The sequence below is a fragment of the Aythya ferina genome (genome assembly GCF_964211825.1).
Source record: "Aythya ferina genome assembly, chromosome: 17".
Classification (NCBI taxonomy): Eukaryota; Metazoa; Chordata; class Aves; order Anseriformes; family Anatidae; genus Aythya; species Aythya ferina.
The window spans coordinates 3,602,154-3,617,833 of NC_140316.1; the positions used below are offsets into that span (position 1 = coordinate 3,602,154).

At 40.3% G+C, this 15,680-nt stretch overlaps 1 protein-coding gene across 6 annotated transcripts in view; it reads right to left on the reverse strand.

Annotated features, from left to right (window-relative positions):
* The window catches only part of GALNT9 (polypeptide N-acetylgalactosaminyltransferase 9), a 432,488-nt gene that overhangs the window by 139,212 nt on the left and 277,596 nt on the right, over window positions 1-15,680 (reverse strand). For 2 of the 6 annotated variants that reach the window (XM_084491675.1, XM_084491678.1), the window contains one exon: window positions 5,006-5,160. The exons of 2 other annotated variants lie outside the window; for them this stretch is intronic. Coding sequence is in view for 1 of the 4 variants with exons in the window: in XM_084491672.1 (XP_084347798.1) it covers window positions 5,006-5,246 (241 nt within the window). In the remaining 3 variants the exon portion in view is untranslated. Of the gene's footprint in view, window positions 1-5,005; window positions 5,462-15,680 lie in introns of those variants that run through there. 2 more of the 6 variants (XM_084491672.1, XM_084491677.1) reach the window with 2 other exon arrangements.

Below are 15,680 nucleotides of genomic sequence, written 5' to 3' on the forward strand. Positions count from 1 at the left end.
GCCTAAATGGAGTAATACTGTTTTTAATGTTACATTTTATTTTCATAGGGGCTATCCAAATTGCAAATCATGATATTTTCTTACCTTATTTTGGGCAAGAAATTCTTGGCCTTCCTGAAATCACTGACTATGAGTTCCCTCAGCTACATAAATCAAGACTAACACAGCCAAAGCCAATGTGAAATTGAAATTAGTGTTTTGGGCTTGACCATCACTTTTCAATACAGAAGGTCAGGCCTGTGGCAATGCTCGGTTACCTCACCCTGAGAAATTGATCCAGAACAAGCAAGAACACTTGTTCTGTGCTGTGTGGAAAACAGATAAACTGCAGCCTAGCTTAAAATAATAATAATAATAAAAAAAAGAGCCGTGATAGATACTCTATATTCCTGCCTTTGCTGGGTCCAATCTTGGGAAAGGAAAAGGAAAAGGAAAAGGAAAAGGAAAAGGAAAAGGAAAAGGAAAAGGAAAAGGAAAAGGAAAAGGAAAAGGAAAAGGAAAAGGAAAAGGAAAAGGAAAAGGGAGCATATGAAGAAGTCTCTCACCAGTGCAAGGAGAGTACACGGCTGGGAGAATCCCCATAAATAAGTTGCTGCTTTGTAGGAATAATTATGTGCTAATTTTGTCAGATGCATATTATCATAGGATCATAATCAAATGAAATACTTATAACATGAGAACCTGTGTGTGGGTAAAAAAGGTGCCCTTTCATTAATGCAAGGCTGGCAATCGCACTTAATCTTCCCCCATGCACACACAGCTTTGCGTCTTTTCTGCAAAAGAATTGCTCTTCAACTGAAAGTTGCCAGCTGTAAAAGCTTCTTTTTGACAAATCTGATGTGGACATTCACATAATTCATTTTCAGCCTCTTCCCAACCCTTATTTTCAATATGGAAATTTGGAAACATTTTCAACCAGACTCCAGCCTATAAAGAATAAACTGTCTTTTTAAAAATACTACTGTACCTTTTAAGTATGCAGATTGCCAGGCTGAATTTTAAATGCAATCACTTTGCTTTCAGTACACTCTAAAAATCAGGAGTCATAGTCTGCATGAATCAGTCCTCTGCACCTAGGACCTGCTATTTCCATCATTTTAAGCCTGTATGCTGCAATTATGTGAATTGTCCATTTTTATTTTATTTTTTTTTCTCAGCCTCCTCAATGAAATGCATATGCAGTATAAAACCCCTTTATCAAACTGGAAATTGCTGTTGTATTTAATCTTCCCAAAGAGAGCAAAATCAAATTATGATGTGTAGAGAACGATAATTTGTCAAATTCAAGGGAATTCTCCAAACTTATCCCCCCACATCTGCAACAGAACAGGTTAAAGAGGTCTAATGTAGAAGATGAGGGTAGGAAGACATGATGTGAGCATACGTATTGAGAAGATGAAAACTCTCTTAATCTTTGCAGATTGAATGAAATCTAATTACATGCGGTATTGATTGTTGTGTATTACTGGAAAGAGACAGTGAAAAGGGAAAAAGGCAATTACAGTGAAATTGTAGTCTGACCCTTCAATTGCTTTTGGCATGAAAGGTTATGATGTAGTTGAGGCATCAAAAATTCTTTATCCTCTATGGTAAATCATTAGCAACAGACTCAGATGCATAACCGATCGGGGGAAAAAATAAACAACAGCCAATTAAACCTTTTGATTTTTTTCCCCATGGAAAAAAACAAAGTCAAAGGAAGAAAATACCAAGGTGTCATGCCATTCCAAGAATCATTACTAAGTCTGTCTGGCTTTAGTTCTCTGTTGACTGACAATAAATGATACTCATTAGTAGAAATAACATAGCAAAAATGAAAGGAGATACAGATTGAAGAACTATAGCTAGAATAACTCAGTTATTCAAAATAAATGTGATACCCAAAGCCAAATACTAACAGATTATGTAAAGTTTCACCAAGGAAATTCCAGATGCATTTCACTGCTTTCCTTTCCCTTTGCATGCTCCAGCCATTTACTTCTGCCAAAACAGCAGCAGCTGAGTATAAAGAAAGCTTTCAAAATATGATTTTTCTAACTTGATAGAAAACCAAAGCACGAGCCAAGTGAAAACTATTGTTTGGGTGTATGTCTGCGTGACTCTGCAGGGATTCACGGCAATTCTCATTCACTCCTTTCTAAAAATTCTTGTTTTGCCAAAGATAATTGTAAGGACCAGTTTTCTACTGCCTTTCACGTATGGTCCTCTGTGTTCTACACACACCTCCACCAGCATTTTACGCGCCATTTTTATTCAGTTTATTCAGGCTGAAAAGTTAATGAGTTCTCTAGTGATCAGTTTTAGGTTGCCTCTTGATACACTTCCAATGTTACTGCATGTGTTTGCTTTTCCTTGCAGAAAATGTGCTTTCAAATAATGTTTCTTTGATTCCAAGAAAACAAATAAGAGTGATAGAAACAAAATTCGGTATTTCTGCAGCTACAGGGCTGGTCTCTCACAGAAGTGTTTTCCTGGATCTTCAGCAGAGTCCCTGGAAAAAGTCCAGGTAAGGTCTTACCAGTTCAGGAATTATCCAAAGAGGAGAGAAAAACTAAATAAAAAAACACTAAGACTGAAGAGCTCAAAAGAACCAAGAGCAGAAAACTGGAACTGCAAACAGGATAGCTGTTGTAACAGCAACATTGTGCTGGGCACAAGCTCCTGGTGCTGGTATGAGTTCAGTGTATGCAAGGAATTCATATTTCTTATGAACAAAATCTGTCTACCCATATCTCTTTCTCCCTGTAAAAGTGACTTTGACCCACCTCATTAAGAAGTAACATCCAAGAAGGCATCAAATGGCTCTCTAACCTTGTGATGAAGAACTCTACAGGATATTATCTGAGGAACCTTGCTTGACACTAGGATGGAACTGCACAGCTCGAGAGCAGAGTGCTTGTGCAATACCAGTTCTGTAAGACACAGTAAAGCACTGTCACAGACAGGCTCCCTTGAATCTCAATGTTGCCAGAGCAGCATCATGCCCATTAAGCAATGAGTCATGATATTAAAAAAGGAACACCAGTGAGGTAAACCCAAACACAGATGTTTGATCCTGATTTCCCTTACAGTGATCCAACTCTGATGACTTAAGTGGATTAGCTACTATTTTTTTTTAGGAATTTGGGGGTGGGTTGTTGCCACAAAATGAAGAAAAAAAAATTAAAATAAAAAGAAGAAACTGGCAAAACTATATTTTCACAGTGATGACCAAATAATTTATCTGCATTAATGTACTGCAGTGTAATAAAAACAAACAAACAACCATGTCAGAGAGAGGTTGAAGTGAAATGGATAGGAAATTCAAACAGTTCAGCTCAAAAAACTTTCTGTATTTTCCCCTTATAAGAACTTTCAAGAAAAAGAAACTGCCTTCAGTGTTTATTATGACCTGAAGGAGCAACATAACATTTTAATTAAAGTAATTGCACTGTGAATTTCCATACCCAACAAACCAGATTAAAGACAAAAAAGAAAAAAGCCACTGAAACAGAGACATACTTTCAGGAGAACTTCCTGTTTACTGGGAAGCCAGAGTCATTACGTGCAATGGTGCCTGCCTAGGACATTAAGGACTCCTGCTGATTCTCCAGGGGATGCTGAGCTTAGATGAACCCAGAGCTAGTAAAATCCACCCAAAGTCTCACTTATGAACTCCGCCAGGAACAAAGTAATTCAGGGAAAGAAAAAAAAAATGCAATCATTCAGTTGAGCTATGATAGATATAGCCTGGGGACTGAGCTAATTTAGTCTGGGAACTCTATTGCTACGTTGAATTTGGGAGGAGGATTTCCCTCTTAAGTCCTACATTCTTCAGAACTTCTCCAAATTATCATTAGGAAACACAGCTGGTGACACTTTCCCTCTAATTTACGGATACTTATTTTTGTGACAAACATGCACACTCCACATTCCTGTCCTCCTTCTCTTTCTATTCTCAGGCGTGTGCACATGGAAGCATGTAAGGGGATGCCCGCTCTGTAACACTCACTGGCTCAGACTGCATATTCCCATAACAGTCTAACCTACTTGGATTTACACGGTCATTCAGAAAGTAGTAATAGGAAATATACTTTATACTAACCCTTCTATTTGTCTGCATTCCAAGACTGCAGTAGCCTTTGTTAAATCAATGTTACGAGTAAGATTTTCACAAGCAGCCTAGAAGCACATTTGGTATACTTAAACATATTTACACTGCAAGTTTTATTTGGTACTAGACACTAAATGTTACATTTATATTAAAGTCGCTTGTAAAAGTTTACTCCTTCAGCTTCTTCTTGTCCAAAGCACTGATGTATTTAATCACATACTTATTTCTTTGACATTCTGCATTTAGAACTTTATGAATCTATGGAAATAAAAATACACTTGTTTTGAAGAATTAGTTTCTCTATGAAATGTAATTTGTCCAACAGCAACTTGCATGGCTTAGCCTGTTCTAACTAACGTAGAAGGGCTCTTTGCTTACCCACCAAGATTTTTCAAGGCTAGTGAATTAAAACTGCATGTAATAAAAATAAGTGGTGGATGCTTCCCCTCCTCGCCAAAGATAATATCAAATTTAAATGGCAGTCATTAAAGAAACATATGGATGCTATGCTTAAATAGACCATTAAAAGTACACAGCGTAAGAACTTAGCAGAACGTTTTTAAAGTAATTCAGAGACAAAGCATGTAACTTCCAGCTATAAACGAATGCACGATACAAACACCTGCCCATGCAGAGTTAATATATTTGGGTAAAACGTAAAACCTGGTACAGTTTGTGGGGACTCCCACCAGCCATTAAACCCATGAACTCTGCAGCCTCCTTAACTTTGTGTCTGTCTAAAAAGTGCTGACTTTGGACCAAGAGTTTGGGGGGAGCCTCCACACATTCCTCCATCAAAACCCCACTGTTACCCCTTTTCCTTTTGCCTTCAGCCACGGACACCGGGCTTCCCTCCCCTGCCGGCGGGTGCTTGGGGTGCGTTCCCCAGGGACTCGGCGGGACCCCGCGTACCATTGAGCTGGTTGTAGACCACCTCCTCCAGGTGGTCCAGGCGCTGCAGGATGGCCTCCCTGTCCGCCAGGCTGCCCACCTTGGCCCCGCGACTCCTGGCCCGGCGCTCCGCGCTCCGGACGATCTGCACCAGCTCCTGGGAGCGATCCTGGATCCTGCAGTAGACGGAGAAGAGGATGATGCCCACGAAGACCAAGATGTTCACCGTCAACAAAGTTTTGATTTTCCGTGCCACCGCCATGGGAGCCGCGGGGGCGGCGGGGGGCACATCAAGGCGCGGCCACCCGGCGCCGGGGCGCGGCCGGGGCGCGGAGCGGTGCGGGGCGGAGCGGTGCGGAGCGGGTCGGAGCGGTGCGGGTCGGAGCTGTCCTTCAGCACCACGGCGCCGCTCCCCGCCCGCCGGCGCCCGCCGCCTTCGCCCCGCGGGGGCCGCGCCGCTGCGGGCTGGGCGGCATCGGGGGGGCCGCGGAGCCGAGCGGCTGCTGCCTGCCGAGCCGCCGCCTCTTCTTCTTCCTCCTCCTCCTCCTCCTCCTCCTCCTCCTCCTCCTCCGGAGGCGGCGGCAGCGGCTCCCGCTCGCCCGCCCTCGCTCTCCGCCGCCCCAAACGCAGAGCGCCGGTGCGCAGTGACGTGCTCCGGGCAGCTCATCTATATGCACACGGCGGAGCCGCCGTGCCGGGGCTGCAACTCCCCCGGCTCGCCCCCCCTCCACCCCCGACCCGCTTCCCCCCCCCAGCGAGGGTGAAGGGCCTGCTGCGGGCTTTTCGCCCAAGGAAGTCACCCGTGGCCATTTTCTCTTCTTTGCCCACCCAAAGGGCAGCCAAGCCCCACTACGGGCAGCTCCTGGAAAAGGATGGGGTAAAGAGACCCTCCTTGGCTCTGCTGCAAACCCTGCGGTGACACGATGCCCCCACCTCACTGCTCGAAATGAACTGAGACAAGTTCACATGCCCCCAGCTACTGGGAGAGCTGCTCATGCACCATGAGCAGCAACGCTGGCTGGTGCTCCTGCCTGGGAGTGAGATGGCTGGGACCTCTTCCACATGCAGGAGAAGTTCTTGCCAAGCATCTACAAGTGGAGACAAGCAGCTCAGGCCCTTCCTGTTACGCAGCCAGAAGCTGTTGAAGATCTACCAAGATCAATAAGCTAGCCACCCGTAGACACAAGGCAGCTGAGCCCTTTCAAGCTGGCAGTTTCTACATTCATTCCCACAGAGTGTTCCTCCCTGTATAACATCCCTCTAAGAGGGTTGCATATCATAATGTAATCCTGGCTGTTTGTTTTTGCTGGGGGGGGGGGAGGGGAAGAAGGGGAGGGGGAGTGTTGTTTTTTTTTTTTTTTTTTTTTTTTTTTTTCCTCCCTTTCATCCTTCCTTCTTGATTTCAGGAGCTGCCATGCTCAAAACCCAGCAAAAGTTAGGAGCCTCACTGAATTTACTGTATCCTGGAAAGGCCTGCTCAGGATTTCCAGCAGTGCAGACTCTCCACCAATGCCCTGCTTCTGACCATCCAGTTGTACAGCCTCTGCAAGGCACTGAGGGTGCAGTCTGAAAAGACATGAGACCTATCATGTTTCTGCCTTGGAGAAATTCTCCCCTTAGTGTTTTAGGGTCACTCAGGAACCCTGTGCACTGTGAAGATCAACAGCAGCAGAACAAGCTTAGACTAGAACTTCATCATAATCTAATCTGTGGCAAAAGATGCCACAGGTTTCTGCAGCATTATTTCTCACAAAGAAGTATATCTCTACAGAAAACTCTACAGGACTGGTTACTTTCAACAGTATTTTACTCTTAAACACACTGAAGTCTCAATACCTAAATGCAGGGTCAGCTGCTCTCTCACTGAAGCAGTACTAAAACTCTCAGTCAGCTCAGCAGAAGCAGCCCTGAACCTGCAATTTTCCAGTGTTTCAATTACTTTAGTATTCTTATGGAAAGGCTTTCACAGCATTATGTTTTCCTATAAAAATACCTTTTTGATTTAAGAAAACTTGTTGAACTAACATTCAAGTGCAGATTATTAGATGTCTCCACTGCATTTAATATATTATAGCAACACCTGCTGGTCTTGATATGGTTAAGAATCTGTTACATTACTGTTTCCATTACAAACTCCAAGTTCACAAGCTGTCCAGTCCAGATTCAGACACAAGAGCTGAAAACCACCGTCTGCTACCACTGAGACTTTACCAGTTTTGATGTTTGCTTTCACAACACTACGAGTTTTAAATGGGCTCTTTCAAAGACATGATTTTATTCACGATGTGACTTAGGTATGACAATTACTCCCTTTTACTAAGCAGATGTTCTTAAATGGTCAGCTTAAACTGACTCTACAGCATGCAGAGAAGACTATCAGAATACACTTATGTGACTGCAACCTTACCTCACACCATTCAAATAATAATTCTTATAGATCACTGTTCACTCAAAGATCTCAAAACAATTTACAAATGACATACTATTAGAACTGACTGAAGGACAGTAGAAGTGTTTCTGGAAAACTTTCAAGGTCAGAAAACATATTTTATTTTTGCATTGGAACAAACCCAAAAAGCTTTGAAATATTTTCACAGAAAAATATTTCAGCTGAAACCACTGTTTCCTGCCCAAAAGGATCAGGTTCCAATTTCTCCTCACTCAGAAAGGCTTGTATTGCCAGAAGAAAACTAGATCAAAATCAATATATGCAACATTTGGATTTCAATGAAAATGCTCTTGTTAAAGACATACCAATCAGCTCTGAGTGCTGACCTATCTTACAAATGGGGAACATGGAAAGGCAGTGGTAACTTTGCCCCAAATCAATGGAACAAGCCAGAGGCAAAGCCGGGATCCCATTCCAAATTGCAAATCCAGCTCTCTCTCCAGTAGGCTATTACTCTCTCTCATTGATTTTTACTCCTATTCGTCTCCATAGGGCTCATGTTTTCACTCATATCAACCAAGATGAATAGGAAGCTGCTAGAAAGAAACATCAAGATACTGTGTACTCCAATGACAGTCTCTAGCCGATCACACTCATTGCTGTCTCTCTGCTATCACTGTTCTCAGACAGAATGAGCACCTGGATGAGGGACAGATGGCCAAAGATGAAGATGATGTTTGGTAGCCAGAGGGAAAAATTCTAAAAACCAACCAACCAAATGCAAAAAAAACCACAAACCCAATCCACATTCTAAAATAGCTGTCTGTCAGAGGCACCTCCTGTAATGAAGATGGTTTATTGCCTTGGGACACTCTTGAGCTGCTATTGAACTGTCAAGTAGCTAAGACTAATAATAAATTATAACAACAGCATATTAAAAAAAAAAAAAGTGCATCTGTTGATTCTTGGTTACTGCAGAACATGTCAACTTGGTGTGAAGATGTTGATACAAAGGAAAACTTCAGTTGCTTCTGCATTTAAAATCCTGCTGTACTTAGCTACTGTGGTCAGAGACAGTAAATTTCACTTCAAGCAGCAATGAACTAAAAGATTTTGAAAATGATCTTTAGTAAAGCATCCGTCTTGCCATCATAGTCTTATCTGTAGAGCCCATCAGAGAACTAGTCATGGTAACAGACTCCAGGTCTGTCTGACCCCTAGTTCATTTAAAGCTAGGGAAAACCTAAACCTCAACCAGGGGAACTAGATTATTAAATTTTATTTTACCAGCTAGTAAAAACTGTAGACTGTGCAGCAGCTGGATATGGCCAAGATAATCATCATCATCTAGACATTTTCCAAGTTCAATTTCCCCCCCAAAAGTGGGCAGAAAAAGTTATAAAAGACCACCATGTCAGATTGTCCCACAAAGTACCATACATATAGCAGAACCCTGGAATTACCATGCCTCTTCTGTTGTACAGTTCGAGGTATGGTGGGTACATACTCAGATAATCAAGTTATATAATTTCAGTTCTTTGATGAGGTGTTTTCCATTGAATTTCAGTTTTAGAATCTCCTGAATGTGATAAAGGAAACAGCTTGCTGATGAAATAAAATAAGTAAGATCTTACTCTTGGGGGAAAACAAGAAGAAGAGAAAGTGATTGAATAGTTGCTTAGAAGTTTTTGAAATTTAAAAAGTTTATGTTGAAAACAATATATATATAAGTTTACAATAATTAAATCATTCCCAATCACTTCTCCAAAAGGACACAGCAAGACTAATTTAACATATCTAAAGAGAAGTTCCTTTGTGATAATTCTACTGCATGACATGAAACTTTTGCAAGAATGAGTAATATGTAGAAGGGATACTTTGAAGCTTAAAATACTTGAATGCTAGCTCTAAAATTAAAACAAAACAAAACAAAAAAAAAAACAAACAAACAGGCAAAATATTGTCAGTGATGATCTGTAACTGCAGATTCTAGCTGCAGTTATTCATGCATCACCTACCATTTTCCTAATGAAATCCCAACTGAATTTACTAACCAACCATCTAGAGTTTTACTATAGACTAATATTTTATGTATTTTATGTTTTTAGTAGTATTTATCTAGAAGAAAACAACATTGAATATATCAACAAGAACTGAAACCCTCATCCTGTTGTGAAAGGGTATTGCGACACATTGAATAATTGCAATCTCTTATTTGTGCAGCCTCCTTCTTATCATAGTTACAACAGATTCTGAAATAAGATTTGAACAAGGATTTCATTATTTTTTTGTGAACAATTAGCTAGCAAGTTTGGAGAGAAATAAATAAGGCAGCCTCAACTGTCTTACATTTGACATGTTTCCAACTGGACTATTACCTTTTCTGTTGCAGCACTGGAGAAGATAACAAGCTGCTATAGCGGCATGAGAAGGCCAAAAGCCAAACAATTCCTCTTGCTACAAGACACTGCCAGGTCCCTAAGACTGCAGGCTACCACTCCGTCCATATTGATGCAGAGGCTTTGAAGCATGTTCACGTTTGACCAAATGCTTATTATTGCTAGCATAAAAGTGCTGCATCCAGGTTAAGGCAAAGAAAGGAATCCCCAACCTGGTATCCATCTCACTGCATTAAAAAGGCTGTAAGCCTAAAAGCCTTAAGGGATTTCTGTGTGGTGATACTACACTGGGAACATTTAGTGTTGGCTCAGAAAATAAAGGTGTATGATGACTGAACAGCCCTGAATATAATCAATGTCTACTTTACTTAGAACAGAATGACAACACAACGTGCTGGTGCTATGGTTTCAAACAAGATGAATGTGTTTACTTTAGTAAAAATGACCTTTAAACTACAATAATTACAGACTTGATGCCACAAGCTTTTATTACTGGGGTCCCAATTACTGCATGCAAAAACTTTTCATTCATAACCAGCAGACCCACTCAAAGGATTATGCACAATGCAAGGACTAAGTATTCACAGGATTAGCCTGGAAGTGCTGGATATTAATTAATCTTGAAGATGGTTTGAAATCCAATGAGATGCCTTAAAATTTGACCATTTATTTCAGAAATTATATGTGTATATGTATATCTTGGCAGTATTAGCCTCATCACTATTTCACTTAACAAATTACGGTTACACAGAGATTCCTGAAATGGAATTTTTGGATGCTTCCTTCTAAAACTGCAGCAATTCCCACTTGTACATGAAGCAGTTCTTCAAACGTGCAGACTACGCTGTGATCTAGTGCCTGTCGCTCTGATAAGAAAATGCAATACCCATATATTCCTGCTGTAGTACTAAAACTGCAGGTTGACTCTGCAGAGAGCATTTATACCCAGCACAATTGCAGGCAGATCTGCTGCTTTCATGTTTGTGATATTGTGCTGATGACCACACTGTAGTAAATAACATGCAGATAAAACCCAACAATTATCTAAACATGCACTAAAAAAAAAAAAATTAACCTGCCATTGTAAAAACAGAATAGAAATAACTGTCTAGAATAAAATATTCAACCCACATGCTTGCATTTCACAAAGCTCTAATTTGTAAACATTACAGTTCTCACTGATTTTAATAACAATGAGTTCAGTTCCTACTTTTGTGCCGTCCAACTGCATCCACTTTCTGTTATCTCCTACAGTAATTTCAGAATAGGTGCTTGTTTGCTAAAGTGGGATTATCACCATTCACCATAATAAAGGATTACTTGCATGGTGTTAGATTTACTCCACACAACAGAAAAAATTGCCATAGGACCCTTTCACCACCAAATGGCAGAAAGGCTCAGTGTGTGTATGCCTCAGAAAGGGACAGTGGTGGGGACCTGCTCGACAGCTGCTGCCTGGGAATGGCAGGTTGCAGAGCAATGGTTTTGGTAACCATCATCACTTCCTGTAAGAAATTTCAGACGTGATAAAACAGAGACAGAGAAAGACTTACGTGCTAGAAATGAGTCTGAGAAGTTTTCAAGGACAGCTTCTATATTTATGAGAGCTCTAGTAAAGCATATAAATGTGTAATAGATGTATAAACGTAATTAAATATCCAGTTATTACAGATACGGTAATTACCTCGTTATACTCCTTGAAATCCATCTTTACTTATTCCTTTTGCCAGAAAAGTTACAAAATCCTTCCTAAAGGGTGCACTGTTTGCATACCGAGACTTCTGCTTTTCTTGGTGGCCAATATTCTCCAATGGTTCCTTTTGTTCCCTCTTCTGCTGCAGTCACCATCTCTAGCCTCATACTTTGTACAGCCTTTGAAGCAGACACTGTTCTTTGACAGTATTGTTTTATAACAATGATGCATCAACGGGGCTCCTAATCCCAGAAACAGATCAATCTCTGGGTCTGTGTGTCAGTTGACAGATATGGACTTCCATCTGTGGTTCCCCCTTGGAATCCATTTGTCTCATTTCCATCCTACTCTTACTCAGTCAACCGTATGGTAACAGAATTTGCAGTCAGCTTTGCTATCAGTATTCCATCAAATATTATCTTAGGAGAAAATAGTGCCCAGATCAAGTTTATATATAAAGGTGTGTTTTTTAATATAGCCATCCTTTTAAATAGGAGTCTATTTACTAAAAGTACCATCAAAAAGAAAGGCTTTCTCAGGTAACATCTCTCTTGTTTGCACTATTGTATGTTCTCCATTGGCATTAAAATAGCCTGCAGACCCCGGAGAGGAGCAGCCATAGCTGGAACAACATTGCTCCCTGTCCAATCCAGCTGAGAGCTCATCAAAAAAGCTGTGCATTATCAGTGGCTTAGAAGAGTTAGAAAGATTTTTTAAGTTCATCTTTGGCCATCATCATCACAGTCCCACTTCTGCAATGAAGTATACAGGCTTGTGGACTTCTGCAAGTATTTGCCAGGCTGATCCACTTGTAGGAAAAGAGCCTCATACAATATTAATTTACTTATTTGTCTGTGACTTCATGCACATTATTAAGAGATGCATGGCCCTCCAGCAAAATCTTCACAACAAAATTAAGAAACACAGCCAGTCATCATGTCAAAGTCATAAGAGATTAAATATTCTAAGTGCAGAAGCACAAGGGTAAATTAGTATTGTTACCTCCTGACCCCCAGAGCTGCACCCAGTGCTGGCTTTAAACAATAAAAATAATGAGATTTTTAGATTCCATTTATTTTGAAACAACAACTGGCAGCTTGAAAGAAGAAAACATGTTTTGGCAAATAAAGTTGACATTGACATTTTTAGGAAAGACTAGCTTTACAGTGGCTTGTCACCAGGCATATCTGAAGAATCACTGCTACCTCTGATGTATGATGCTTTTCACAGGGACAGTGCATGTGTGAGTAATAAGGAACATTTAGTGCAGTTTGTATCTGCCTTTATAAGAGACTTTCAGAATATTTAAATAGAAACCAAACCACTTCTAGCATTAAAGTCTTCAATTTATTTTTAAAAAACATCACTCTAAAAAAAAAAAAAAGATAAAAGCTGATTTATGGTAACATTCCATCCTGAAAAAAAACGCTAGTGAGAAGCCTTAGCAGACAGATGTACGATGATAAAAACCGAACTCATCTACTTGAATTAAATTTCCAAATATTCCATTAAAGGACAAAGTCTCATTTAACACACTGATGAGGTTTTTTGTTGTTGTTTTGTTTTTAAACACATTTGAAATGATCCATCAGTATAAAAAGAACATTTAAGACTCTTTTGGCCTTTGAAAATGCTTAAATAATTATTAAGCTGTTTCGTGTTCCAGACCACACAACTTCTCTAGTTTTCAGTTTCTCCATCTGAAAATTAGGGACAGCTTGCCATAAAGGAAGTGGCAGACTTTGTTTTTATTAATCTTTATCTCAATTCATTCAGAGCCCATACACAGTTTAAAAACAAATAAAAGTCCAAACCCGGGAGAACATGAAAAACCAACAGATTTGTTACAGGCATCAAAAGGGCAATGCGGCCAGGGGAGCTGGAATTAGACAGAGACACGTAGGCATGACGTGCACAGATACTCAGAACCTTTAGCTGTAGATGCTGGGAAAAAATCCTCTATTATTCATTAATCCTATGAAGAGCAGATATATCAAGCATTTTTTCCTCTTAATTAATCTTGCTCTGAGCTATGAAGTTGAAGAGCTTAATTTATTTATATATTTACTTATTTTCAGGGAAATGTATTTCTCACCAAAACCCTACAGTAATTGTAGGAACTTGTAGTTTCTCTACAGTGAAGCTGCAGCCTCAAAGCCTCTGGCCAAGCTCACAAGCATTTCAGACTGCACGGATCTTTAGTCACTGCATTGTGATATATAACTGTAGACACAGAACACTTGCTGCTTTTTATACTAAATGTAGGGAGATACTTCGTGTCTGTGGTTTGATATTCCCAAATACAGACATTAACACCAGCCATGAAGAACAGATCACATTCCACCTGTATAAAGGAAACACGAAACGGAAAGGATCAAGTCTGTAGTTTCCTTTATGCTATTTATTACTATCATGTAATTGGATACGTAGGGTATGATTCAAAAAATTTAATGACATTAAATCCCTTTCTGTCCATTGAGCTGCTTTTGATTTACATAAACCAAAGATTAGCAAGCAGTGTGTAGGCTGCCCAGTGCTGAGCAAAGCTTTGGTTAGTGCTGGTTATTCCCTTCCATCCCTCAGGCACAAACCCCCTGGGAGGACATGCCTTTACGGAGCTTAGCATTGACCTACATCAGCCTAAAATATAGGGCGTTCAGCTGCTGCTTAACAGGGACACCATAGCACTGAGCAAGCATTACTGCTTGTTAGAATGCTCTGTTCAATACAATTAGTAGGGTACCCTGCCAGAGTACATACTAAAGGATAACTCAGGTGACAGACAAAGGTTATTCAACTTTTGACAAAAGGTGAGGGGAATTCTCTTGAAACAGTAATAATCTGTCACAGGAAATACTGCACCTTCTTGAACACAGGGAAGAAGAAACCATAGCATGAATTGGATTAGGAGAAGAAAGTAGAAGTGAACAGATTGATGTAGAGGGATCTAATGAATTTACCAATAGAACCTAGGTCAGATTGGACAGAAAACAAAGAACTAAAGCAAGAGAGTAAAACCCTCAAATTAGACAGAAGTGTCTGTAGCTAAAATAACTGAGGTTGTTTTCCTCCTAGGTCTGAAGAACTTCTGTGGTCAACACATGGATTGGGAACTTCTTAGAGCAAAGAAAGGCCACAGAGGGTTTGGCATCGATTGCTTCCCCAGGAGAGCCAAAAGTGTGACAAAATGGCAAGGGAAGAATAAAGTATTTCCAGGGGTGATAACATTCACTACCCTATGAAATCAGACCCTCAAATAATGTATCTTTTTAAAGGTCCAGAACCCAATACAAACATAATTATCACTGTTACATGGCTAATTGGAGGTAAACAAAGCTAATTGCCTGTTCTGCAGGTTTGGGTCAAGGAAATAATATTTAGAAAACCCTCTGAATGGGCATACCTACTGCAAAGGTATCATTTCAAGCACCAACAGGGTTTGGAACTGAGATTAGAAAACAAAGTGCAAATTTGTAAATTAATCTGGTAGTAGGATTCAGAAATAACATTCACAGAACAGCTTTAACTAGTCACAGGCACAACTACTGATTACTATCAAATTCATTCTATCGATTAAGTCTTCAGTCTGTATCTAAGAATCCCCTCCTTCCCCTGTGGCACCAGCCCAATTGGTTTTGTTCTCAATGCTCGAATGGAGTTTATCTAGCACAGCACCCTGACCTCAACTGGGACAACGCATAGACAAGATAAATAATAATGGGCAGCAGCGATAAGAATAGTGCATCTTTATAACATTCGCTCTGTATGACATAAATGAATACATCAGATTACTCTTAAAATAGCCCACTCTAAAATTAGGTAAGTGAATACTGCCATGTAACACTGCAATACTAATGCACTTGAAAGAGCTGGATATAAAGACCAGATTTAGCACTGAGAAAACCCTCTGCCTTGAAAATGTAAATTCGTGTAATTGCTGCTAACTGTGCACTGCATCAGTGTAAATTTAAATATGAAAACTGAACAAGCAGTACTGAGTCTGACTTTCCTCAGGTAAAACCTTCATTTCGGTGAAAACCAGTAGAAGAATCAGTGAGCCTATGCTCTTTTACACCCACCTAGCTTTCCAAAGCATGCTGCAGGCAACTACGAGGACAATATGAAGGAAAACAAATCCCAAATTCATCTCAAATAAAGTGATGTTTCTGTGGCATGCAAAACAGTTCTGAGCAATGCCTTCCATCACCTTGTTCC